The 27,076-nt window shown below is 47.5% G+C and overlaps 2 protein-coding genes across 2 annotated transcripts; one reads left to right on the top strand and one right to left on the bottom strand.

Annotated features, from left to right (window-relative positions):
• Positions 1–4,350: 4,350 nt before the first annotated feature.
• LOC101763101 (L-type lectin-domain containing receptor kinase IX.1) lies at positions 4,351–6,794 on the bottom strand. Its single transcript, XM_004964059.1, has 2 exons — positions 5,458–6,794; positions 4,351–5,020 (listed from the first exon to the last, which is right to left on the bottom strand). The coding sequence occupies exons 1-2, from the start codon at positions 6,792–6,794 to the stop codon at positions 4,351–4,353; spliced, it is 2,007 nt and encodes a 668-aa protein (XP_004964116.1).
• Positions 6,795–23,083: 16,289 nt separating this feature from the next.
• LOC101762289 (BTB/POZ and MATH domain-containing protein 1) lies at positions 23,084–24,172 on the top strand. The gene has a single exon (XM_004964058.1). It carries the CDS (start codon positions 23,084–23,086, stop codon positions 24,170–24,172), a length of 1,089 nt encoding a protein of 362 aa, XP_004964115.1.
• Positions 24,173–27,076: the final 2,904 nt, after the last annotated feature.

Below are 27,076 nucleotides of genomic sequence, written 5' to 3'. Positions count from 1 at the left end.
TTGATACCGAGGTTGTACAAGGGAGAGTTTAATTTCGTAGATTTTTTTTGTGCAATGGCCCCTTGCATTGAGGGATTCAATTCTGGTTGTAGGCCATACCTATCCATTGATGGAACTGCACTTAATGGAAGGTGGAATGGTCATTTAGCTTCTGCTACAGGTACAGATAGAAATAATTGGATGTATCCAATAGCCTTTGGATTCATAGATTCAGAGACTAAAGATAATTGGGTTTGATTTATGAGTCAGCTCAATAAAGCAATACGGAATGCTTCCCCTGGCCATCTGTACATATGCTTGTAAAGGTTTGGAAAATGCAGTTAAGCAAGTATCCCCTCAAGCTGAACATAGGGGATGCTTTAGACACTTGATGCAGAACTTCATCAAGAAGTATTCTGGTGACACATTTGGACAGATGTATCCTGCTGCAAGAGCATATAGAACTGTTGTTTTTGATCATCACATGAAAAAAAATTTGGATGCAAATTCTAAAGTGGAGAAGTACCTAGCTCAGTACCATCACCTGAAGTGGATGAGGAGTGTTTTCAACCTAGCCATCAAATGTGATTATATAACAAATAATATTACTGAGATGTTTAATAACTGGGTAAAAGATTATAAAGACCTGCCTGTTACAGAGCTAGCTGACAAGATAAGGGAGATTATAATAGTACTATAGGATAAGAGAAGAAGGATGGGAGAAAGGTTTCATGGATGGTTATTACCAACTTTACGGCTTCAGCTAAGGGCAAGGACTAGAGGATTAGGACACCTGAGAGTTGTCGATTCTACTAGATTTTCTGTAGAAGTTTGGGATAACAGTAGAGATAACCATGTGAGGGATGTTGTCAAATTATTGGACAGAACCTACACTTATGAGGAGTGGCAACACACAGGTAAACCATGTGAATATGCCTTGGCTTTTCTGACAACACAAAAGCAGGTCCCATTCAATGATTATGTTCATGAGTACTTCTCAGTTCAAAGGTTTATAGCAGCATATCAAGGAGTGATTGAACCAATGACTGATAGAAGTCGGTGGTCTAAGGTCGACCTTGGCTATGTCTTAGGGGCACCTCTTGGGAAAAAGGGAGTAGGAAAACAGAGAAAGAATAGGATCAAAAGCTTCCTGGAGGGGGGTAGCAGGAAAGGGAAAGTAGGAAAGGATAATGAGGAAGAGAAAGATACAGAAAGGGAAAGGAGAAGATAACGATTAGAGGCCCAATGACATGCTGAAGATGTGGATTCAAGGGTCGTAGACAGGCTAGCTACAAATGCCCACTAAATGGCACAAAAAATAAGCTGAGGAAGCCTAGGAAAAATAAAATAAAGCAGTTGAGAATTGATTCTACACCTGTGAAGTCCAACAACACAAGGGATCCACTACTAGAAGATAGTCCTAGGTGCTCACAAGAAGGTAATGATGCTCCTTCTTGTGCTAAAATTGCTTCGTATCATTGTTTACAACTTTACCTAATCTATTTTTATTTTTATATGCAGGCATCTAGAGATTCTTAGGGGAGAAGGCACTTCCAATCAGAGCACTACAGCACCTCCTGCTACTCCAAGCACACCAACAGCTTCAGTTAAGACTGCTAGCAAGATTGCTACTAAAAAGATTACTCCAAAGAAGAGGAAAAGGAACCTGGAAGACTGCTACTAAAACCCTCTCTTTTATATCATGAAAGTGCTCTATTTTGTTGAGCCATCTAAATTGTATGATGACTCTGCTATTTTGTTCAGCCATCTAAACTATGTGATGACTGCTATTTCAAATTATGGTATGTATGCTAAATGGTTGCATCCTGAACCTTGCAACGAAGTTGACTGAATTTGTGAAGTCATTATGAATGAATGAACCATGATATTGTTGGGTGTAAAATTAATTCTCAATGTTTCATGTCAATCGGACTGCAGCACATGAATTTTGGCAGGGGCGACACTAGGACCTGGTCTGCCATGGCACTCATCCTGTCAGTACTCGAGAACAGCTTCGAACAGCCTTATCTGGAACGTGAGCACTTAGGAAAGGTGTAAGGGGTAAGATTGTCATTTCACGTGGGTATGTATGGGAGAGAGAATTAAAATGGATTGGAAACAGCATAGTGGCAAGAAAAACAAGGTTGCAGGCGTTATTATTGGCAAATCGGCGAAGCCATTGTTGGCGGTGGCAAATCGGCGAAGCCAAACGTTCGAACTGGCAAATAGGCAAAAAGCTCACCGAGGGGAGGGGGATAGGGTTTCACAAGCAGTAGATCCGTAGATGGCGGAAGAAAAAAATGGGGGTGGAGGGCAGACCAAAGGCGTAGGGAGGAGCGAGGAAGACCTATCAGGCAGAGTAAGGGCGTGTTTGGGACTGCTCCGCTCCAAGCTTTGAAGCTCCGCTCCAGATTTATCTTGCCAAACACCTCTAGCTCCACTAGCACAACTCCAGAAAAAAGGTAGATCTAGGGGCCAACTCCAAGGTTTTTCTGGAGCACCTTAAAAGGTGCTCTGAAAACACTAGTTTCAAACCTTCTCTTGGAGTTGGGTGGAAATTACCCACCAATGCCACTGGTTACACATACCGTTTCACGGAGGAAAAAAAGATCGAGGTTTTCCTCCCCCCGCGCGCCTGTTTCTCTTCTGTCACCGCCGCCTCCCCTCCCTCACGAACTCCTCCGTTCCACCCGCTAGCTCCCAGGGGCACTCTGCCTCCGCGACATCGCGGACGTCGCCGTCGCTGTCCACCAACATCATCGCGCGAGCAGTCCTTGTAGGGGCAGTAGGTCGTCTTGGCCCCCAACAGCATGGCCTCGCACAACGCGACGCCCCACTACTCAAAGACCTCCCGGGGCAGAATGCCTTCACAGAGCTCCGGGTCTAGCACGCCGCTCCTCGGGGCACCGGATGTCAGCAATCTGCTCTTGGATCTTGGCACCAACGTAGCGCACCAGGCAGCCACCGCAGAGGGTGTGCACGCAGCCCCGACCAGCGCGATGCGCGTCCAACAGCGGCACCGCGTCCATGCAGATCTTGCAAAAGATGAGCAACATCGCGGCGGCAGTGGCGAGGGGCGTTGACAGCCGGGACGACAACGAGGTGTAGGAGCACTCACCTTTGTTCTGAGCCGAGGATGCTAGAGTTGCTGCGGCATTATATCATCGGATATCGGGAAGAGCTCGTCGTCATCGTCGTTTCGCCCGTGGGCAAGGATGGAGAAGTAGAAGTCATTGACCTCGCCCACGAGGCCCGCGCTGGAGGACCCGGCTGCCATTTCGTGCGAGGCTAGCGGCAGCCGGGAAGGCGGTTCCGTTCGCACGCTGGGAGGCCAAGGACAGAGCAAGAAGGCCTCCAAGGCAGCCAAGAAGAATGAAGAAAAGGATGTCGCTGGAAAAAAAACCACCCAAGGGCAAGAGTGGCTATTCCCACTAGTTCCTACAATTCATGGAGCTGGATTTGCATCCGGTAGCCAAACAGGTACATAGCTCCTTATTTTTCTGGAGTTGGTGGAGTGGAGCTAAAAAACATGGAGTTGGTGGAGTGGAGCTGCTTTTTTTTTAGCGGAGCAGTCTCAAACAGGCCTAAAAAAAGGTATGATGATGTTTTTTTTCTCCCTTTTGGTTTTTTAGCCGTAGAGATAGTGCATTATGCGTCCATCTCTAATAATTCTCCAAAACACAAATTGCATATGGATCCACTACATTAGTCTTATGAGCATTTAGTTGTTTGCATTTTCTGGCTTTAGTTTGAATTAATTAGAATTCAATATTGTCCAAAATTTTGACAACTCCTCTCAATTTGTGCTCTTGCATGTGTATATGTGCTATTTGTTCTTATCCGTGTGTATATATACGAGAGCGATTCGTTGCATGTGCATTGCCTTTTCTTCTAGGTTTCATATCATCATTACTAATGTGCTACTTTGATTGATCTTCCAAGATGTAGATATTGGATTGATTTACTGCAATCTACTACTTCTACTTAAAAAGATGGAGTTGGTGTCTTTGTGCTCCCATCCATGGGCTCCCGGTTGGACAGTTCTAACTGCTAGCGTAAAACAACGCTACAAATATTGATGAAGGAAAATTTCAGAGCAGGCGTTTTGTGAAAACGCCTCAAAAAGTGCATTCTAAGACATACTCATGGCACTTTCTAATACTTCAGCAGCCGATTCTGCTAATACTACCTCGAAACATATTTGGGGGCAGTTTACTCAAACGCCTAGACGACCCTTTTGAGACGTTTTACAGAAATGGCCTTCCTTCAAAGCATTTTACCGAAGACACATGCTAGGGAGAATGTGTCTTCTAGTTGTGTTCAACGGACCGGAAAAGGACATCAGGACATATCATCCATGACATCCATATGCTAGCGAGTCCATTGGAGTTCACCCCATACAGAAGCGCCATCAGAGGTCTCGCTTGCACTTGGCCTGTCATCAGTAGCAAAATTTGACAGCCCTGCCATGAACACTGGCAGTGGCAGATGAGGGATCTCCACATCCCTAGACTGCAGGGCCCTCAACGCCTCTGCGATCGATGGCCGTTGGGTTGGGTCTGGGTGTGCGCACCAGAGCCCCACGAGTAGCGCACGCTCCATCTGTCCCCGATCAACCGCCGTGGATTCCTCCCTGAGAGCCGCATCCGCTGCTTCAAGGATGGCTTCACCATTGTTCTTGCCCCATACCCATAACAGCAACGGGGTGACCATAGTTTGATGGTCTACAACAGCTGGACGCCGTCCTGAAACGATCTCCAGCAAAACAATGCCAAAGCTGTAGACATCCGAGACTCTGCTCCGCTTCCCCGTCGTGACAAAGTCTGGGTCCACATACCCTGGTGTTCCAGCTATGTTACATGTATTCTTCAACTCGATCTCATGCTCAGTAAACCTTGCCAAGCCAAAGTCACCTAACTTGGCAACGTGCCGTGAGTCCAGTAATATGTTGCTGGACTTGATGTCGCCATGCAACACGCAGAAGCTGCAATCTTCGTGGAGATACTGTAGGGCGCGGCCTAGGTTGAGGATGATCTTGTACCTATGCATCAACAAAAAGTGCGACCGATGAACCAAATAATATTCTTACAATTGAAATCCTCCCAGATAATGACAGAAAAAACAATGTTTACGGCCCTGTTCGGAGATAAAGACTAAAGTTTAGTACCTGTCACCTCGAATATTTAGATACTAATTAGGAGTATTAAATATAGATTAATTACATAACCAATTGCATAAATGAAGCCTAATTCGCGAGATGAATTTATTAAGCCTAATTAGTCCATGATTTGACTAATCATGGATTAATCAGGCTTAATAGATTCGTCTTGCGAATTAGCCACGGCTTATGCAATTAGTTTTATAATTAGTTCACGTTTAGTCCTTCTAATTGGTATCCAAACATCCGATATAACCCGAACTAAAAATTAGTCTATAGATCCAAACACCCCAAGATAATCTTCAATCATATCAACATACCTCATGGTCCACGACAACCAACTCCGCCCCCCATGCAAATGTTCGTCAAGATTACCTTCGGTGACAAGCTCGTAAACGAGCAACAAGCGGTGCTTCTTCCCATCATTGCACCAGCCTACTAGCTCAACAAGGTTGCGGTGTCTGACTTGACTGATGGCCTCAACCTCATCCTCAAAAGCTCTCATCATGCCGATACTAGACGATGTTCCTCGCTTGAACCTTTTTACTGCCACCGATCGGCTTGGATTTGCCAGCTCTCCTCTGTAAACACAAGCGTAGGCTCCCTCGCCGAGCTTCTGTTCTTCTGCAAAGTTGTGCGTCGCCTCGGCCAGTTCATGGTAACTGAAACATCTGGCAACATGGGCTGGAGTTTCGTACCCTGTATTGTTCTGTCTTCTAAGTCGTCGCCTTAGATACACAAAACCGGCGATGACTACTACCACATCCGCTGCTCCTGTTATTATAACAACAATCTTCCAAACCCTAATCTTGGAGTTGGGTGCAGGTGCACGGGGGCCATCCAAGGTGGAGTTGGGTGCAGGTGCACGGGGGCCATCCAAGGTGGAGTTGAACGACCAGGCCAGTAGCCGGTGTAACTCCGACGACACACCGGTAGCCGCTGAGAAGCCGATGGCCACTACGCTAGGCAAAACTTTCCTCAGGTCGATAATGGAATCCACATGGTAGGTCACGTTACCAATCTGGAGATCAGCAGCGAGGCGCTGCGTGCTGTTTTCGTAGCTGATCCGGCACGTCATCACCAGGCCGGATGTCAGGTTCCTGCCTGGCACATTACTGGTGTTGGCATACTCCCTGGAGATGAGGGAGTTGACGTCGATGCCGATGTGATTGTTGCTGTTGTCGTAGGCGGGGTTGTCGTGGGTGTCGAACTCCACCGCCACGGCCCGGTTATCCCCCGTCGCGTTGGTGGTGTCCGTACTGAACAGGCCGAGGCTGCCGCCGACGCCTGAGGCAGGAATGATCGACGGGTAGTGCCCGAGGAAGAAAGCCATGCCGTCGCCGGTGCTGAAGTAGGTGTCTGGCAAGATTTGGAAGGAGAAAACGGTGGTGAAACTGGTGAGCTCACCGGTGATCTCGTCCCAAATGGCTACCGCTTCCGAGTAGGACGCCCGCCCTACGCTGTTCTCCGAGCCTTTTCTCGTCAGCTCGATCACTTTGTCCTCCATGCGGGCGTCGCCCTGTAAGCTTAATTTTGCAGCCTGGTACCAACTGCTGGGTTGGGAGAAATCGAAGTCGAAGGAGACAGAGATTGCCTGAGGTACGTAGTAGAGGGTTGACAGCAGCATGTGGCACAGCAAAAATTGGGGTATGGTCATTGCTACCGGCTGTTGTATTTCTGTGGGTCGAGTTGTAGCGTGCAAAACACATGTGTCAGCCCTATGGACATATATGCACGAAATGGTGGTGTACGTTCTCACTATTTGGCAATGTATGTATGTCCACGGCCTCGGGATTATCTGTTTCCATTATATATTCATATGATGTTAGCTATCTCTCTTGTTTCTAAGAGAATTTAAATGCAAATTGTTGCTTTTGCAAGAGGCACCGGTGGAAAACTGTCACACCCGATTTTAAGGACAAAATCGAGTGCATTCAATACATGTGCGCTAGGATCAAGTTACACACATGTACGACAATAGTGAATATCAAAGACAGTGTTCAATCGAATAAAGAGAGTATTAACCATTATTACATGACCGAAAGTCTCACATAAACCACAAAGTCTAATTATTACGCAGCGGAACTCCAAAGATGACGACGACTCCACAGGCAGCTGACTGAAGAAACGTACGCCTAGAACTCCTCAAAGTCGGGGTAGTACTCCTCTTCCCAACTAGCTTGGTCTGAACAGCGGTTTTGCAAGGGTGAGTACACTTATGGTTGGTACTCAACAAGTCGTGGGGAATAGTGTAGTGTAAGGCTAATTCAAGGTATGGCTAAGGCATAAATAGCATTCGCTTTTATTTAAGTTGGTCAAATTTTATTAGCAATTAACTACATATAAGTTCATACCACCCAAAATTAAACATGAACATAAAGTAAGCAACAAATGCACGAAATGATAACAAGTTTAATCCATCTTTCGATAATATTATCATGTGAGGGTCCAGGCCGCTCTTAACCGTGAGCACGGCTGATCGATCAGTTTAACACTCTGCAGAGGTGGCACATCTTTACCCACAAGTCGCGTAAAAGTTCAAAAGAACTTTGGACCCAACCATGCGATGCTAGCTAGGCACCATACCACACTTCCGAGGTGTGATTGCATAGGGACGCTACGAGGCCTTTACAAAGATTCGCTAGCAATGTGGTAACCCGCTAAGGTTTCAGGTCGAAGCAGAACATAGCAGTCCCCTAGTGGGTATAGTGTCTTAGCCAAGCCCACTTCCCAAGAGAGCGAGTGCTATATCCCATCAACGCCTCCCCTCTTGCCCTTCCGGTAAGGTAACCCCACGCTAAAGTTTCTAATTAATCAGCCAAGACCAGAGCCATTTAGTCTTGTGGTAGCACTGTTTTCCTGGGTGGTCGCTCCATGTTCCGATTAACAAATAATGGTCTTGTCTTAATGAAAGGTATAACATAAGTAAAGCAAGATTAATCATTGTGTTTGGTTAAACCACCATGTACCAAGTAAGCACTAAGCATGAGCTACCCAACATAAAGTAAACCGGTTGGTCAAGGCAAAGGTAAATCAATCTAGGCGAACCTTAATTGGGACCCATCAAATTAATCCTAACATGTGCATAGCATAAATGTTAAGTACGAGAAAGTAAAGGTGTATAGGACAACAAGGTAGTGATCAAGGACACGACTTGCCTTCTTGGCCTTGCTCCTGCTGTTCGTACTCCTCGAAAGCTTGATCGGCAACTCCCTCGAACTGCGGGGCGTCTACACGCGTCACACGAGCACAAACAAGCAAACATGGGCAAAAGTAAGAAAACAGTACACCAAACATAGTTAAACAGAGAAAATAAGCTTGAAAAGATGATCTACGCTTTAAAACGAACACGTGGATATAAAGAACACGAAAAACGGAGTTAAGATGCAAAAGATATGATTAAAACAAGATCCAGGGACTTTTCTGTGAGAAAAACAAAAGTTTCAGGGCCTATCCGCGAAAACCGAGGGCTTATACGTAATTATGCGTATAAACCGAGGGTCTGACGCGTAAAAACAACAAACCCGGACGGCGGGTTGATTTCTGGAAAGCTCAAGGGTTAAACTGAAAAAGGCGAGGGCAGATCTGTAAATATTTTTAACGCGATCTGGACCGCGGGTTGATTTGCGGAAAAGTCAGGGGCTCAAATGCAAAGGCGGCGCGGCGCGGCTCGGTTGACCGGTACGCGGTCTGATTTGACTGGCCGTGAGCCGTCGGATCAAGATCCGACGGTTGCGGTCGTCGATGACATAGCGGCGGCGGCGGAAAACAGACGGCGGCGGCGGCGAGCGGCGGCGTGCGACGGCGAGCGGCGGCGGGTCGCCGGAGTTAGGCGAAAACGGCGCTCCGGGGCACCAATTGAAGCGCGGGTTGCACCAAAAGAGAGCGGAGGGCACGGCGAACCCGTTTTGGGGGTCCTCGTCATCGGGAGCTCACCGGAGGCGGCAGGCGACGGCGAGGAAGAGGCGGCGGCGCTAGGAGCTCGGATGGCTAGGGTTTCGGGTGCTGCGGCGCTTGCGTTTGGGCGGAGGAGACCGGGGGGGTGGCGGCGGCTTTTATAGGGGCCTAGAGATAGAGCCCCGGGGGTTTAAACCCCTCCGAAGGAGGCGGAGCGGAGGGAGTCCGCGGCGGAGACGGCGCGCGGCGGTTTCGGGAGAAGAATCCGGCCGGAGGAAGGAGAAAGCGGGTGGGGTCCACCCGTCAGCGGCGCGGGCGGTAGGCCGGAGCGGCTGTTGGGCCGGCGCACGGTGCGCGGGCCGCGCGGAGTAGCGAACGGTGGAGCGGCCGAGCGGAGCTGGCCGTTACGGCGGGGAGCTGGGCCGCTGAGGGAAAAATGGAGGGAGCGAAGCGGCGGGCCGCGGCAGCGGGAAGCTGGGCCGCGCGGAGGAAAAAGAGAAGGGGGTCGGCGGCGGATTCGCGGGCCGGTGGAGCTGCAGCTGGGCCGGAGAAGAAAAAAGAAAGAGGAGGGAAGGAAGGTTTCGGCCCAGGTGAAGAAGAAGGAAAAAGAGAGAAAGAGAAATAGAAATTGATTTGGAAATTGAAATCAAATTTGGAAATTCAAAATTTAAATCAAACTCAAGCAATCAAAATAAATGCACCAGCATGAATGCACAAATAATTCCTATGATGAATTAATTGAATTAAAGAAAATGAATTTAAATGCCTAGAAATTAAATGACACCTTAATTTGAGCAAATTTTAATGAATTTAAATTATTGAAATTTTGGGTGTTACAAATCCTACCCCCCTTAAGAAGAATCTCGTCCTCGAGATTCGGAAGATCCTGCAAAGAGATGGGGAAATTCCTTCTGTAATTCATCCTCCCTTTCCCAAGTTGCCTCGTCCACGGTATGGTGACTCCACTGAACCTTGCACATTCTGATCGTCCGATTTCTTGTAACCCTTTCCATAGTATCCAAAATTTTGATGGGGTGTTCCGTGTAAGTGAGATCATCCTGAACATCCAATTCCTCCATTGGCAACTGTTCCTCGGGAACTCTGAGACACTTCTTGAGCTGTGAGATATGGAACACATCGTGCACATCCGACAACAGGTTAGGCAACTCCAGTCGATAGGCTACTTGTCCCACTCGCTCAAGAATCTTGAACGGACCGATGAATCGAGGTGATAGCTTCCCTTTGACCTTGAACCTGCGCATACCCCTGATGGGCGATACCTTGAGATACACATAATCACCTACCTCAAAGGTCAATTCTCTTCTTCTGGTGTCAGCATAACTCTTCTGTCGAGACTGAGCAGTCCTCAAGTTTTCCCGGATGATCTGGATCTGTCTTTCTGCCTCTTGTATAATTTCTGGCCCGAATAGCTGACTCTCTCCTGTTTCACTCCAATAAAGGGGTGTTCGGCACTTTCTACCATACAAAGCCTCAAATGGTGACATTTTGAGACTGGCCTGATAACTGTTATTATAGGAGAACTCTGCATAAGGTAGACTCTTGTCCCAACTGCCTCCGTGCTTTAATGCACATGCTCTTAACATATCCTCCAATATTTGATTCGTTCTCTCGGTCTGTCCATCTGTCTGAGGATGATAAGCGGAACTGAAATTCAACCTTGTGCCTAGAGATTCATGCAGTTTCTGCCAGAAGCGTGACGTGAACTGAGTACCTCGGTCAGACACAATCTTCTTGGGCACACCATGCAAACATACTATCCTTGACATATACAATTCTGCTAACCTTGCCCCAGAGTGCGTTGTCTTTACTGGAATGAAGTGTGCTACCTTCGTCAATCTGTCAACAATAACCCAGATTGAGTCATAACCAGCTTGAGTGCGGGGCAATCCAACTATAAAGTCCATGCCGATTTCTTCCCACTTCCATTCAGGCACTTTCAACGGTTGAAGCAATCCAGCTGGCCTCTGGTGTTCAGCTTTAACCCTTTGACATATGTCACAAACGGCTACATGTGCCGCTACATCCTTCTTCATTCCGGGCCACCAATATTTCTGCTTAAGATCTTGATACATCTTGGTGCTTCCGGGGTGGATGGAATAGGCAGAATCGTGAGCCTCTTTCAAGATCGTCTCACGGAGATTTCCCACATCGGGTACCCAAATCCTTCCTTTGACCCATAAGGTTCCCTGAGAGTCTTCTGTATAGTCTGTGGCTCTTCCTTCTTTAACCATCTCCTTGATTTCCTTGACCTTGGCGTCCTCAAGTTGTCCTGCCCGTATCTCTTGCTCTAGAGTCGACTCCACTTCCATCGTTGCTCCCTCAGTATGCGCAACGACGCTCAAGTTGAGCCTCTCAAATTCTTTCATCAGCTCGTCAGGCAACTGGAATGCTAAGGCTAAGTTAACATGACCTTTCCGACTTAAATCGTCTGCAACCAGGTTAGCCTTACCAGGATGATAGTGAATCTCCAGATCATAATCATTGATGAGCTCTAACCATCGTCGCTGTCTCAGATTAAGGTCCTTCTGAGTGAAGATGTACTTGAGACTCTTGTGATCAGTATAGATCTGACACTTAGTTCCCAGAATGTAGTGTCTCCAAATCTTCAAGGCATGAACCACTGCGGCTAACTCCAGATCATGAGTCGGGTAATTCTGCTCATGTTTCCTCAATTGCCTAGAAGCATAGGCGATCACATGTCCTTCCTGCATCAGAACACAGCCTAAACCCTGTCGAGATGCATCACAATATATGTCGAACCCCTTATGTAGATCTGGCATTACCAATACTGGAGCTGTGGTCAACCTCTTCTTCAGTTCCTCGAAACTTGCCTGACATGCCTCGGTCCATTTGAATTCCCTTCCTTTTTCTAGTAGCGTAGTGAGGGGCTTCACTATCTTGGAGAATCCTTCAATGAATCTGCGGTAATAGCCTGCAAGTCCGAGAAAACTCCTGATCTCAGTTACTGTCTGCGGCGGATTCCACTTCAAGACATCCCTAACCTTGCCTGGATCCACTGAAATTCCACCATCGGAGATGATATGACCAAGGAAAGAGACTTCCTTTATCCAGAACTCACACTTGCTGAATTTAGCATACAACTGATGTTCCCTCAATTTCTGAAGCACTAACCTCAAGTGTTCCTCATGTTCTTCCTCACTCTTGGAGTAAATCATAATATCATCAATGAACACCACAACAAACTTATCCAGGTACTCCATAAATACCTTATTCATCAGATACATGAAGTAAGCTGGAGCATTTGTCAGCCCGAACGACATTACCGTGTACTCGAAGAGACCATATCTGGAAGTAAAAGCGGTCTTGGGTATGTCAGACGGCCTGATCTTCATCTGATGATATCCCGATCGCAAATCAATCTTGGAGAATACCTTGGCTCCTCTCATCTGATCGAACAAATCCTCAATGCGAGGCAATGGGTACTTGTTCTTGACGGTCACCTCGTTTAGTGCTCTATAATCCACACACATCCTCTGAGTACCGTCCTTCTTTGGCACAAAGATAACCGGTGCTCCCCATGGTGATGAACTAGGCCGAATAAACTGTTTTGCTGATAATTCCTCTAGTTGTTGTTTCAATTCTTTTAATTGTTCAACCGACATTCTATATGGACGTTTGGAGATAGGTGCAGTACCAGGTAAAAGATCAATAGCAAATTCAATGTCGCGGTCAGGTGGCATACCTGGTAAATCGTCGGGGAACACATCCGGATAGTCACACACCACTTTGATATCTTCCAAGGATTTTCCAGCCAACTGATTAACTGCACAATCTGCCGCTGAGGGTAGAGTAGCTACAAACTCCACTTTCTCTCCATCAGGACCTGTGAGCAGAACTGTCCTCTTGGCACACTGAATTGTTGCATCAAAAGCGGCTAACCACCTCATTCCCAGAATTACATCGATTCCACCGGACTCAAGGACGATAAGATCAGCCAGAAACTCTATACCCATTATTCTCAGTTTAACTTGTGGACAGATGTATTGAGCCTTCATTGACCCCCCAGGTGAACTTACTAGCATATGGCGCCTCATGGTATGCATGGGTAAATTATGTTTTGCTACATAATGACTAGTGACAAAAGAATGCGATGCTCCAGAGTCAAATAAAACTGATGCGGGGGCAGAGTTGACAAAGAACATACCGAGCACTACATCTGGAGCCTCTTTAGCAGTCTCGGCTTCCATGTGGTTCACCTTGCCACAAGCAAAGCTTTGCTGCCCCTGATTGCCTTGTGGGGTCTGGTTCCCGTTCCTCGGTTGCTGCATCTGATTCTGCCGAGGAGCACTGCTGTTCTGCACAGGGGTAGCTGGTCCACCTCTCTTAGGACAAGAGCTGGCATAATGACCAACCTCGCCACACTTGAAGCAAGTAGGACTCACTGGAGCATTGGGCCTTGCTGGAGTGCCAGTAGGGGTCATCTGGCGGTTCTGCGTAAAGCCGGGGCGCGGAGTCTGCATCCCTGGACGCTGAAACTGAGAGCTGGGGCGCTGGAATGACTGCTGAGCAGGGCACGGGAATGACTGCTGCCCAAAATTCCCACTCGGGCCCCCTGCGCGGAACGGCGTCCCTTGCTGTGGAGCAAAGCGAGGGCGGGTGTTGCTTCCTGAAGACGACTGGGAATTGAATTTCCTCTTCATCTCCCCGAGCTCGTTCCTCTTGTGTTCCAGGCCAATCGCCTTGTCTAGCATCTTTTGGAAACTGGGGAAAGTGTGCGACATAAGCTGATATTGGAGTGGTCCAATCAACCCATCCAAGAACAGCTCCTGCTTCTGCTCATCATCAGCAACATCTTCGGGAGCATATCGGGACAACTGGACAAACTTGTCCCTGTACTCTGCCACTGTCATGTTCCCCTGCTTGAGAGCAAGAAACTCCTTCTTCTTAAGTTTCATCAACCCAGAAGGAATATGATGACTTCTGAAGCTAGTCCTGAATTCATCCCAGGTGATGCCATTAGCATTGGCATGTGTGGCGGTGTAAGCATCCCACCAATCAGCAGCTGGCCCTTCCAGGCGTCCTGAAGCATACAGGACCTTCTCCCTGTCAGTACACTGGGCGATATTCAGCATCTTCTCCACTGTTTTCAGCCAATCCTCAGCATCTAATGGATCCGAAGATCGTGAAAACGTCGGGGGCTTGTGGCTCATGAACTCCCTGTGCCTGTCCCTTGGCGGCGGCTGCTGCTGCTGGTTGTTGTTGTTATTGTTCAGCTGAGCTTGTAAAGCTGCCACGGTGTTGGTCAGTCCGGCGAGAAGCTGAGTCTGAGCTGCTAGAAACTGCTCCATCCCTGCAGGTACTTGCTGGTTCTGCTGCGGAGCGGTGTTGGGGTTGCTACTGTTGTCCCTGAGGCGAGGCACCGCGGGACGGTCAACTCCTGATCCGGACCTGGTGTTTACCATCTGAGCGTTAGAGACAATAGATTTAGATAGATGTGTGAAAGAATAACTAAGAAAGATAAAGCGACAAGATGTAAAAGTAAGACAGATTCTGTTAGCTCCATTTAATTAGGTGTGGTCGTCAGAATAAGTGTCCATAAATACTGAAAAATTACCAGGTCGTAACTTATTAAATTGGTGAACCAACCCAACTGGAATCATCTTAATCGGACTTCTGGATCTCAAGTTACAAAATTAACAAGCTGACAGTGTCGGTCGACAGTTTCAGATTCTGAGTGCTTTACTAATTCGCATACATCTCCCAGACAGATACTCCAAAAATTCTGAAAAATTTACAGAAAATTCTCCACGAAGTTCTGAAACTAACCCCACTAGTTTCATGTCCTTTGGATTTCTGTAGCTTGAGATATAAATAAAACAGTACTGGCGTGTCAGTTAATGTCGAGAACAGAATTGATTGTCGCTTAGCTTGCATGATAGATAGATTTAGACAGATGGTAGATCATGATTAAGGAAGATTAAATACTGATTTAGAACAGAAATAAAACCCAACTAAGCACTTTATTTATTAAGATCAGTATCGTGTAGCAATTGCCCCACATACCGCACTCATTACAAAATCCAACTCAAACATGTAGCACAAAACCAAACAGCTAAGCACACTTTTATCTAACACACTCGAACGACGTTCTAACGATTGCAAGAATTTAAACTAAAACACTCCTAATTTCCTAGAGGTCTTCTGCGGCGGCGCCGGGCGAGTCGTAGCGGGGACGCTTAGGCGACGGCGACGAAGCGGGATGAACAGCAAACTCCTGCGGCGGCGGTGCTCCCGTCGCGGCAGCCATATTTGCATCCCTCTCCTACCGGAGTTCCTGAACCTCCTGCTGAAGCTCCTGGATATGGTTGTTTGCTTCATTCAGTGCGGTGAGAGCTGCCGACGTGTACTTGCGGAGGAAGTCTGTAGCCATGTCAACCCCATCATTAGTAGCGATGAAGGTCCTTGCTTCCCCACTAGCTCGGTATGGAAGGAAACGATGGTAAGTGTTCTGCAGTCGTGGCCGTTCATTGTGGGAGACGACCTCAAGTGCCCTTCTGGCGGCCTCGGCAATGCCGGACTCCATGGTCCTCCTGATGGTCACATCATGGTGAATAGCCTTCACCTCCCATCCTCCTTCGTGCTCCTCACGAAGGACGACCTTCACCTCCCAAAAAGTGGGATAGCGAGGGTGGGTGAACCGAGAGCACTTGTAGAGTGGCCTCATGCCGTACCCCAAGCAGTGACAAGTCCACCTGAGTATGTCGGCCATTTGCACTCCTTGGCCATAATCTTCCTTCACCCATTTGATCCATATCTCGGGCTCGGCATCTGCTTCGGGCTCCTCATCTGTCAAGTCGACGACCGGTACGGGCGTCGGGGCTGGTGTAGGAGTGGGCGCCGGTGCTGGCGTAGGAGCGGGCGCCGGTGCTGACGACGGTGCTGGTGGCGGCGTGGTCTCCTGCTCCACGGCCACGGCGTCCTCGTCCGAGTTATCCACCGGATGCTGGGAGATCTCTTCCTCTTCTTCCTCGTCCCAAGGATCCACGGGGGCGTGCGACGGCGCGATGCCACGACGCGGCGGACGGGTGCCCTTGCGTGCGGTCAACCGGGTGCGAGCCATCTAGCAGAAAGAAAGAAGAAATTTTTAGAATAAAATTTTGAATGAAGCTAGATAATAGAAATAAGGATGAGACAAATCAAGTTTAAGAATAATTAAGTAGATTTAAATTAAGAAAGATAGGAATGGCTACTAGATTATAATCCTTAAATACGACCATTTTTCTAACTAGGCTAACGTCCTACAGTCAACACGGCTCTGGTACCACTTTTGTCACACCCGATTTTAAGGACAAAATCGAGTGCATTCAATACATGTGCGCCAGGATCAAGTTACACACATGTACGACAATAGTGAATATCAAAGACAGTGTTCAATCGAATAAAGAGAGTATTAACCATTATTACATGACCGAAAGTCTCACATAAACCACAAAGTCTAATTATTACGCAGCGGAACTCCAAAGATGACGACGACTCCACAGGCAGCTGACTGAAGAAACGTACGCCTAGAACTCCTCAAAGTCGGGGTAGTACTCCTCTTCCCAACTAGCTTGGTCTGAACAGCGGTTTTGCAAGGGTGAGTACACTTATGGTTGGTACTCAACAAGTCGTGGGGAATAGTGTAGTGTAAGGCTAATTCAAGGTATGGCTAAGGCATAAATAGCATTCGCTTTTATTTAAGTTGGTCAAATTTTATTAGCAATTAACTACATATAAGTTCATACCACCCAAAATTAAACATGAACATAAAGTAAGCAACAAATGCATGAAATGATAACAAGTTTAATCCATCTTTCGATAATATTATCATGTGAGGGTCCAGGCCGCTCTTAACCGTGAGCACGGCTGATCGATCAGTTTAACACTCTGCAGAGGTGGCACATCTTTACCCACAAGTCGCGTAAAAGTTCAAAAGAACTTTGGACCCAACCATGCGATGCTAGCTAGGCACCATACCACACTTCCGAGGTGTGATTGCATAGGGACGCTACGAGGCCTTTACAAAGATTCGCTAGCAATGTGGTAACCCGCTAAGGTTTCAGGTCGAAGCAGAACATAGCAGTCCCCTAGTGGGTATAGTGTCTTAGCCAAGCCCACTTCCCAAGAGAGCGAGTGCTATATCCCATCAACGCCTCCCCTCTTGCCCTTCCGGTAAGGTAACCCCACGCTAAAGTTTCTAATTAATCAGCCAAGACCAGAGCCATTTAGTCTTGTGGTAGCACTGTTTTCCTGGGTGGTCGCTCCATGTTCCGATTAACAAATAATGGTCTTGTCTTAATGAAAGGTATAACATAAGTAAAGCAAGATTAATCATTGTGTTTGGTTAAACCACCATGTACCAAGTAAGCACTAAGCATGAGCTACCCAACATAAAGTAAACCGGTTGGTCAAGGCAAAGGTAAATCAATCTAGGCGAACCTTAATTGGGACCCATCAAATTAATCCTAACATGTGCATAGCATAAATGTTAAGTACGAGAAAGTAAAGGTGTATAGGACAACAAGGTAGTGATCAAGGACACGACTTGCCTTCTTGGCCTTGCTCCTGCTGTTCGTACTCCTCGAAAGCTTGATCGGCAACTCCCTCGAACTGCGGGGCGTCTACACGCGTCACACGAGCACAAACAAGCAAACATGGGCAAAAGTAAGAAAACAGTACACCAAACATAGTTAAACAGAGAAAATAAGCTTGAAAAGATGATCTACGCTTTAAAACGAACACGTGGATATAAAGAACACGAAAAACGGAGTTAAGATGCAAAAGATATGATTAAAACAAGATCCAGGGACTTTTCTGTGAGAAAAACAAAAGTTTCAGGGCCTATCCGCGAAAACCGAGGGCTTATACGTAATTATGCGTATAAACCGAGGGTCTGACGCGTAAAAACAACAAACCCGGACGGCGGGTTGATTTCTGGAAAGCTCAAGGGTTAAACTGAAAAAGGCGAGGGCAGATCTGTAAATATTTTTAACGCGATCTGGACCGCGGGTTGATTTGCGGAAAAGTCAGGGGCTCAAATGCAAAGGCGGCGCGGCGCGGCTCGGTTGACCGGTACGCGGTCTGATTTGACTGGCCGTGAGCCGTCGGATCAAGATCCGACGGTTGCGGTCGTCGATGACATAGCGGCGGCGGCGGAAAACAGACGGCGGCGGCGGCGAGCGGCGGCGTGCGACGGCGAGCGGCGGCGGGTCGCCGGAGTTAGGCGAAAACGGCGCTCCGGGGCACCAATTGAAGCGCGGGTTGCACCAAAAGAGAGCGGAGGGCACGGCGAACCCGTTTTGGGGGTCCTCGTCATCGGGAGCTCACCGGAGGCGGCAGGCGACGGCGAGGAAGAGGCGGCGGCGCTAGGAGCTCGGATGGCTAGGGTTTCGGGTGCTGCGGCGCTTGCGTTTGGGCGGAGGAGACCGGGGGGTGGCGGCGGCTTTTATAGGGGCCTAGAGATAGAGCCCCGGGGGTTTAAACCCCTCCGAAGGAGGCGGAGCGGAGGGAGTCCGCGGCGGAGACGGCGCGCGGCGGTTTCGGGAGAAGAATCCGGCCGGAGGAAGGAGAAAGCGGGTGGGGTCCACCCGTCAGCGGCGCGGGCGGTAGGCCGGAGCGGCTGTTGGGCCGGCGCACGGTGCGCGGGCCGCGCGGAGTAGCGAACGGTGGAGCGGTCGAGCGGAGCTGGCCGTTACGGCGGGGAGCTGGGCCGCTGAGGGAAAAATGGAGGGAGCGAAGCGGCGGGCCGCGGCAGCGGGAAGCTGGGCCGCGCGGAGGAAAAAGAGAAGGGGGCCGGCGGCGGATTCGCGGGCCGGTGGAGCTGCAGCTAGGCCGGAGAAGAAAAAAGAAAGAGGAGGGAAGGAAGGTTTCGGCCCAGGTGAAGAAGAAGGAAAAAGAGAGAAAGAGAAATAGAAATTGATTTGGAAATTGAAATCAAATTTGGAAATTCAAAATTTAAATCAAACTCAAGCAATCAAAATAAATGCACCAGCATGAATGCACAAATAATTCCTATGATGAATTAATTGAATTAAAGAAAATGAATTTAAATGCCTAGAAATTAAATGACACCTTAATTTGAGCAAATTTTAATGAATTTAAATTATTGAAATTTTGGGTGTTACAAAAACTCACCTTTACTCCTGGTTGGAGAGGCTTAAATCTCTCTAAAAGTCATCTGAGATATATTTTTCAAGACAAAAGAGGAGGTCTCTAGTCCCGACTGATCCACCGGGACTAAAGACCAACCGGGACTAAAAAATTTCGAAATAAAACCCACACCGGCCGACCGGCTGCGCCCTCCGGCCTCCGTCCACCTGCTCCACCGCCCACCACCGCCCCACCCTCCCTGCTTCCTCCCGAGGCTTGCTGCTAGGAACGCCAGCGCGTCTGCCGCCGTGTACCGTGCCCGCCTGTCCTCCCCCTTGAGGAACAGATTCACCGCCAACACGCCCCTAGCGCCGGCCCGCGCTACCGTGTCGAAGAAGTCTGCGACACCAGCCTTCGCCTCCTCCGCCCGCACCGACTTTGCTCCGCCCCACGCCAGGCCCACCCGCTCCACGCCGCCAACTCCACCTGCCCTGCACGCGCATCGCCCACCCTCGCCCCGCTGCCACTCCTCACTGCCAGTGAGGGGCGAGCAGAGGGGAAGGGGAGGGCAGCCGGCCACCAGAGAGGATGAGGAGGAAGAGATAGGAAAGACTTGTGCGCCTGAGAGAAAGATGAAAGACTTGTTGTGCGCCTGTGTGCGTGGAGACGCGAGACTTGTGCACCTGTGCGCATGGAGACGCACGCTCCTATGTTTTGTTCCGGTTGGTGTTTCCAACCGGGACAGGGGGGGCTTTTATCCAGTTAGAAACACCAACCGGGATAAAAGGGGGGAGGACGTCGGTGCGATATTTTCTAGCCATTACAACCGGAACTAACCCTCTTTTGACCCGGGACTAAAGATACTTTAGTCACGGGCTAAATTTAAATCGGGACAAAAGGGGTGGATGGAAGATAAGTTCTCTGCCGGTGGGGAAAAATAAAGCTTAATTATAGAATAATGATTCCGTTTCAGTACAGTAATGGTTGGTTAAAGGTTCTTTACAACGAAATGAATTAAGCCTAGCTTATCCTTGCAAAAAAAATTAAGCCTACTTATAAAGATAAACAGAGGGAGTATTATCTGAATGTTTTATTACCTATGTCGGTATCCTTCGGGACCAATGTAAAAAACAGCAAATAAATATGAAAAGAAAAACAATAATGGATACAACCAAAAGAACAAACTGCAACAACCAAATGCAATGCAGTTATTATATTACTAATGCGAACCAGCTGTGTCCTGAAATATATGGAGCCTAATACACATTGTGAAGGATCAAGTTTTCGTGATTTTAGCAGCAGCATAAGCCAAGCAGGACAGCTCCATGCATCCAGAAAACACGGAAAACTACAATTTGTACATCCTGAACAGATCATTTGCAGCTAATCGTGCTTCTTCCGCACCTTAAGCTTCGAGGTCTCCGGAATTCAATTTGGCGATATGGACAAGAATCTCGGTTGTTTTTTTGACCCGGGATTAAAGAAGTTTTAGTCTCGGATCTAAATTTCGTAGTCCGTGAAGATATCTTTAGTCCCGGTTGATAACATCAAGCGGGATAAAAGGTGATTTTTTTAGTCTCGGTTGGTGTTAGAAACTCGGACTCGGTTTGTGAGTCTCGACGAGTTACTACAAAAGGATTGCATCCTCTACTCAATCAGATATGTTGAGTAATGACATGGTAAGAAAGCTACGCGTGAGATTTGAGGTCGTGGGTTCAACCTTTAATCCTGAATAATTAATCTTGATTGGGATAATTGAGATCCGTGAGATTTCCTAACCGGGAATGTTGCTCGTTTCTAAAACTTAAACGGTCGGATCCTGGTTTATTGATTGACTTAAAGTTTCTTGTTCGATCGGCCAGTTCGATGTCCATCTTCGTTGCAGCGTCCTTTTCCTTGTCGTTTTCTACATACCAATGACTCCGGTGGCTAATGACTACAAGATACTACATGTCAAATGCTGATCATTCTGATAATTGAATAAACATGCACATGCCTTTTTGTTTTAAAAATTAACTTATTTGTTTGAATCATTATTAATCAAAAGGTAAACAATCAAAGGACACATGACACTGTACACAAACACATAACCTACTTGAAACTGTTTTTTCCCTATCGGTGGGGAAACCGGCAGGAAAATAGAAAATCAAATTCCCTGTCGGACCGATAGAAAATTATGGACAGGGCTACCTTGACAGGAAAAAACAAATTTGCCAGTCGGTACACGCGATTTTCACTCACAGGAAAATTTATGTTCGTCAGGTTCGAAAGTTTTTTTCCTGTCCACAGAACCGGACAGAGAATATCGTTCAAACTGCCAGGCCTGTGAGCATCCAGCCACCAAAATAATATCATTTTCTACTGACAGGGAAATTGAACTTCAAGCAGCAATAAATTGAATTTAATTTGATACAGATGCCACATTTCAATAATACAAAGATCATTTAAATTTGCTTCTCATACACACCAGAGTGGACACACATCTATCGTTACATTATAGCATATACAATCATGGCAATCCAAATATTTGGCCATTGTATGAGTTTGAGTAGCAAACACTGTCCTAGCTAGTTGAACTAGAAAAAAATTTCTGCACAATAAAGATGCATTAAGGTACACATGAATCTGACAGCAGAATCGGCTATAGAGAAACAACAGAATCTATTCTAGACACTCTGCTTGCTGGAAACTGACCACTTCAATCAAACATTCATAGGAAAACCTCCAAACCTGTCATGCAAAATATGTGTAAGAGATTGCAAAACCACTCTACTGAGCACAATTAGCATATAATACACCAGCTGCTAAATAAAGGCTTGGATTTGAGATGCTACCTTCAGGTAGAAAATGTCGACCTGAGCCCTTCTTGGCAAACATCTTGGTGCCAACACCAGAGATATCATTGCCTACAGTCAGAAACTTGAGCTCATTGTTTGCTCCACGGAATGATCTACAGCAAGAGGTAGTATTTTCCATGTAAGATAATAAAGCAGGTACAGAACATAAATATGGAAATTTCAGAAACTGATGCTGCATCAGAAGCAAAACATAATGCTCTACAACAAGAGGAGATCGAATAATTGAAAATATTGAAATTATATAAGGCAACCCACACTTGCCTTGTTGTAGAGCATTACAGCTGCACCCACCTGACAGTTACAAGAGTGGGTTGGAAATTCTCCAGTAACTGTATATCGGATACATATCATAAGTTCAAAACTGATATGAATAATTGAAATGAGATACAGAATGATGTTTGTCCAGAATATTTTTGTTGGATAATATCCGGATAGTGTGTCGATTGAATATCTCATTGGGATAGTTGTATCCTAATTCGCTACAATTTTTTTTTCTCAAATATACAAGAGCTACATATCATTGCAATAAGAGAAGGGAAGTTAGGCCAAAATAGCCATACAACCATTCACTACAATTTATTAAGCTCCACGTGAGTTTTATCCCATTCTGATACAATTATATATTTTTCCTTACCAAAAATTCGCTTATCTTTTTATAATGTATTTATGGGTACAGACTATGCAAATTTACAATTCTAACTTCATAAATATTCTAATAAACTAAAAGCAGATAAAATGAAAAATTGCGATTTGAACTTCATAAATATTCTAATCAATAATCACTAAAATATTATGTAAATGATACGAAATAATGCCAGATTGGGCTGCCCAACCTGGCCTTGGTCCATTGCGCTTAAAACTGAAGAGACAAACAATTCATTCAAACTGTCCAATCTCGGGAAGGCCCAGCCCACCACAGCCTCCATAAACATATATAAGCCCCACCACAGCTCTGCGCCTAACCCTAGGTCCATCGCATCTCCACCAGTTGAAAGCTACGGCGGCTTCACCACGAGTTGGAAGCAAGCTCCTCAAAAAAGAAACAAAAAAAGAGTTGGAAGCACGGCCAGCACCCTCCGCCATGAACATGAAGCACAGCTGCTCCGGGGAGGACTTCCCCGATGAAGCCCGCTACGTGCACCATCTCAAGATCGACGACTTCGCCGTCACCAAGGATGCCCTCCGCCGGGACAACGAGGGTTATTGCATCAAGTCCAGGTGCAGCGTCGGTGGCCACGAGTGGGAGATCCGTTTCTACCCTGCGCACTGGCACCTGAGCTACGCGTACTTGGTGGCGCTCGAGCTCGCCTTCCTCGGCGGCGGAGCACCCTCGCGCGGCGTGTCGGCGACCCTGACCGGCCGCCTTGTAGAATACATGGGCTGTAATCTCCGGCCATTATCAGCGATCCTGCCCTCGCAGAAAGTATTCCAGGGTGCCTCGGATTCCCCTCTTCTATTATACATTGGAACCGGGGAAGCCAAAGATGTTCAACCAGCAGGTTGGTTGATTGTGGAATGCACCATCAGCGTGCTCAGAGACAAGGAAGCCGTCGGCACGCCGCCTGCCTCCGACCTGCACCGGCACCTCGGCGAGCTCCTGCGGAGCGAGGCCGGGGCGGACGTCACGTTCGCCGTGTCCGGCAAGTCCTTCGCCGCGCACAAGAACATACTAGCAGCAAGGTCTCCTGTTTTCAAGGCCGAGTTCTTTGGAGATATGGAGGAGAAGACCTCCCAGCGTGTTGAAATCAAGGACATGGAACCAATCGTTTTCGAGGCCCTGCTCCGGTTCATCTACACCGACATGGTGCCTGCTGAACTTGATGATAATAAGCAGCCAGAGGCTACGGCGGCGGGAACCGTGATGGCTCAGCATCTGCTCGTCGCCGCCGACAGGTATGGACTTGACAGGCTTAAGGTGATCTGCGAGCAGAGGCTTGCTCTAGGTATTGACATCGATACCGCAGCATCGACATTAGCGCTAGCAGAGCGGCACAACTGCTCAGGCCTCAAAGCTAAGTGTATCGAGTTCATAGCTGGAACTTCAGCTGAAAATCTTGATGCTGTCTTGGCGACAGAAGGGTACAGACATCTGGAGGCGAGCAGCCCCTCGGTCCTGACTGAGCTTCTCAAGGTTGCCAATCGACGAAAGAGTAGGTCGACATATTTTTAATATGAGCATATGACTAGCATGGGTATTATGTCCATCTTTTTTTAACTTTCCCAAACATAACGTATATCCATCTGCTATCTTGCACGTATTTCTATATGTGCGCTACTTGTTCTTATCATGTGTAGGGCTGACAGAAATTTGTCACGCAAGAATTGCAGTTTCCTAGGTTTATTAAATATATTTATATTTGCTATCTTGTAAAATATTATTTGGTCGATGTACTGCATTCTGATGGAGTTCGTGTCTTTGTGCTCCCCAATATTCCATGGTTCCTATTTCATAACATGAGCATGCCATAAGGCTTGTACTAAGAAAACATGGGTAATGGAGAGAGTGTAGAATAAGCAAAGAGGTTTACAAAGAGCAAGAGAAAGGAGGGATTACACAAACTGATATAGCCAGTGCACAATCACAGAAAAATAGTTATTTTGTGCCCCATGGATAACCATGGTAAATTCATGTTTAAAAACAGCTGCACAATTTGTTCTTATCATGCGTAGGTCTGACAGAAATTTGCCACGAAAGCATTGCCTTTTTCTAGGTTCATATATGTATCACAGTTACTAATGTTCTACTTTGATTGATCTTCAAAGATGTAGAATATTATTGGGTGTTGGGTTGATGTACTGCATTTTGCTACTCTATTTTAAAACAAAGATGGAGTTGGTGTCTTTGTGCTCTCCCCAATCTGCTACTCTATTTCATAACCACAAAGAAGTTTTTTCTGGAGGTGTAACAGTAATTTACATGAAAAATAATTCCCACATGCTATCCACTTCCCGCTCACTACACAAGCATGCCCTAAGGCTTGTACTAAGAAAACATGGGTAACAGAGAGAGTGGACAAGCTGACATTTTTATGGAAATAGTAGGCATTAGAGTATTATTAAAATTCATACTTTCCAGTTGAAAATTGGACGCTAATTAGCTCATTTAGCACACCAATAGTTAAAAAAACACAGACAAACACGAACATTGTTCCGGCCTGTCTTGGCTCATGAATGAATGTGGATCCATGACTTCTCTTCTACCTTGCCTTTGCCCACTTCCGAATTGCTGGGATGCCGAAGATTAGTATGAAGGACCAGAAATATTGCATCCCACGAACAATCTGGTAAAGCACCACTTCCTGTAGCGACGGTTTCCGGCTTCTTCCAATTATGGGAAGGGTTAATACAGAATCGATGCCTTCCGATGCCTTAAGGAGCCCACCAAATCCGAGAATAAACATCCAGACAATGATCACAATCGGAATCATATGCGGCTTTCTGGAAGCAGCACCAGGTACAGCCCCAAGGCCAAAGCGGCCACCAGGCTTCTTCCAGAATTCATCATAAAGGTGTATGCAGCATTCATAAGGAACAAGCGGCTCTGGAGGCTCCCAGCAGGCACCCCGGCATAGAGCTGGAGCGAGGTTGCGAATAAAGAGCAGATAAATGCCAGAGTGTTGGAGAGGATAAACGCATCAAAAGCGTAGCTCCCGGCAAGCACTGGTGTGCCGGCGACACCACCAACGTCGCCGGCTGATCGATCGGTAGCCTCCAGGCAATGTAAATGCTGATGCAAATGTCACAGTCGCAATGAGCACAGAGAAAATGGCCATGACTTGCGCTGAAGCTGTTAGATCCTCCGATATCTTGTCCTCGCCTCCTTTAAATTTGGGGTTGATCAAATTGTGTTTTTCATGGAAGAGATCGCCACGACTTTGACCATATGGGGCTGCCAATGTTAATAGTTATTTTCGTATGTGTATTCTTGGATCCTGCAAGAATTAATGTGTATATACATAAATACACATACATATACATACACTCATATAGCTAGTATAACATGCATACTCCCTCCGTTCCCAATTATAACCTATTTTGGCTAGTATCAAAGTGCATAGTAAAAACTATGTGTTAAAATGACCTACAATTTGGAACGGAAGAATCTATACATAATAAGCCTTTACAGGCATTGTGCTCCACGAAAGATCAATAGGCGTCATGGCTTCCTCATTCGGTAGATCCAAACGTACGTGTGGGTTCCAAATAAGGGGTCCAAAGACGACCTGATCTCCAGCATGGACAGCTCGGTGCAGCGCAGTGTCCCCGTTCTTGTCCTGCACATTCAGGATCGATGACAACTCCGGCATTCCGCACACGTAGTTCACCACGGATCTGAGCTGCTTCTCTATAGATGGCAACGGGCATATTACCCGCAGGTAGAGGAATTATAAACCCGCACCCGCAAGGCAAATCCTGTGCCCGCACCCGCGCCCGCAACTATAGATGGCAACGGGTACAAATTACTCGTGTGCCCGCGGGTAAAAACCTGTTAGAGCGAGGATACGGGTGCCATTTTGTACCCACGGGCATGGGTGCGGGTTTGATTTTGTGCTCGCGGGTATAAAAATACCATACCTGTGCCCGCAAACTTGTGAACCCGCCTGACATGTGGGCCACCAGCACAAGTATATAAAAAAATTTCTAGGGTTCCATGAGTCCCTCCCGCTCCCGCCGCACACCAGGACCTTATCCTCATTCCTCCGGTCCTCTCCTCCCCCGCACGGCCGCACCGCACCACGCCCGCGAATCCCACCGGCCCTCGCTCCCCCCGCCGCCAGCCTGCCACCGCTCCCCGCTATTGCTCCCCTCGCCGCCACTGCTCCCCCTGTCGTGAGGTCCCCGCCATCCACCCTCGGCGTCCCCGGCTCCCTGCCGGCTGCCGCCCAGCGCCCGCAAATCTCACTCCTGCCGGCCTTCGCTCCCCTCGCCACCACCGCTCCTCCCGCCCTTGCTCCCTCCACCGCGAGGTCCTCGCCGGCCGCTGGCCACCGCCGCCCCTCGGCGGCTCGGGCCATCGAATCCCTCCGCGAGGTCCCCCCCCCACTCCGCTGCCGCAGGGTCCCCCCGCCCACCA

The sequence above is a fragment of the Setaria italica genome, chromosome III (genome assembly GCF_000263155.2).
Source record: "Setaria italica strain Yugu1 chromosome III, Setaria_italica_v2.0, whole genome shotgun sequence".
NCBI classification, from domain to species: Eukaryota; Viridiplantae; Streptophyta; class Magnoliopsida; order Poales; family Poaceae; genus Setaria; species Setaria italica.
The sequence above is the reverse complement of the archived record's forward strand: the minus strand, read 5'-3'. Positions and strand labels throughout refer to the sequence as shown.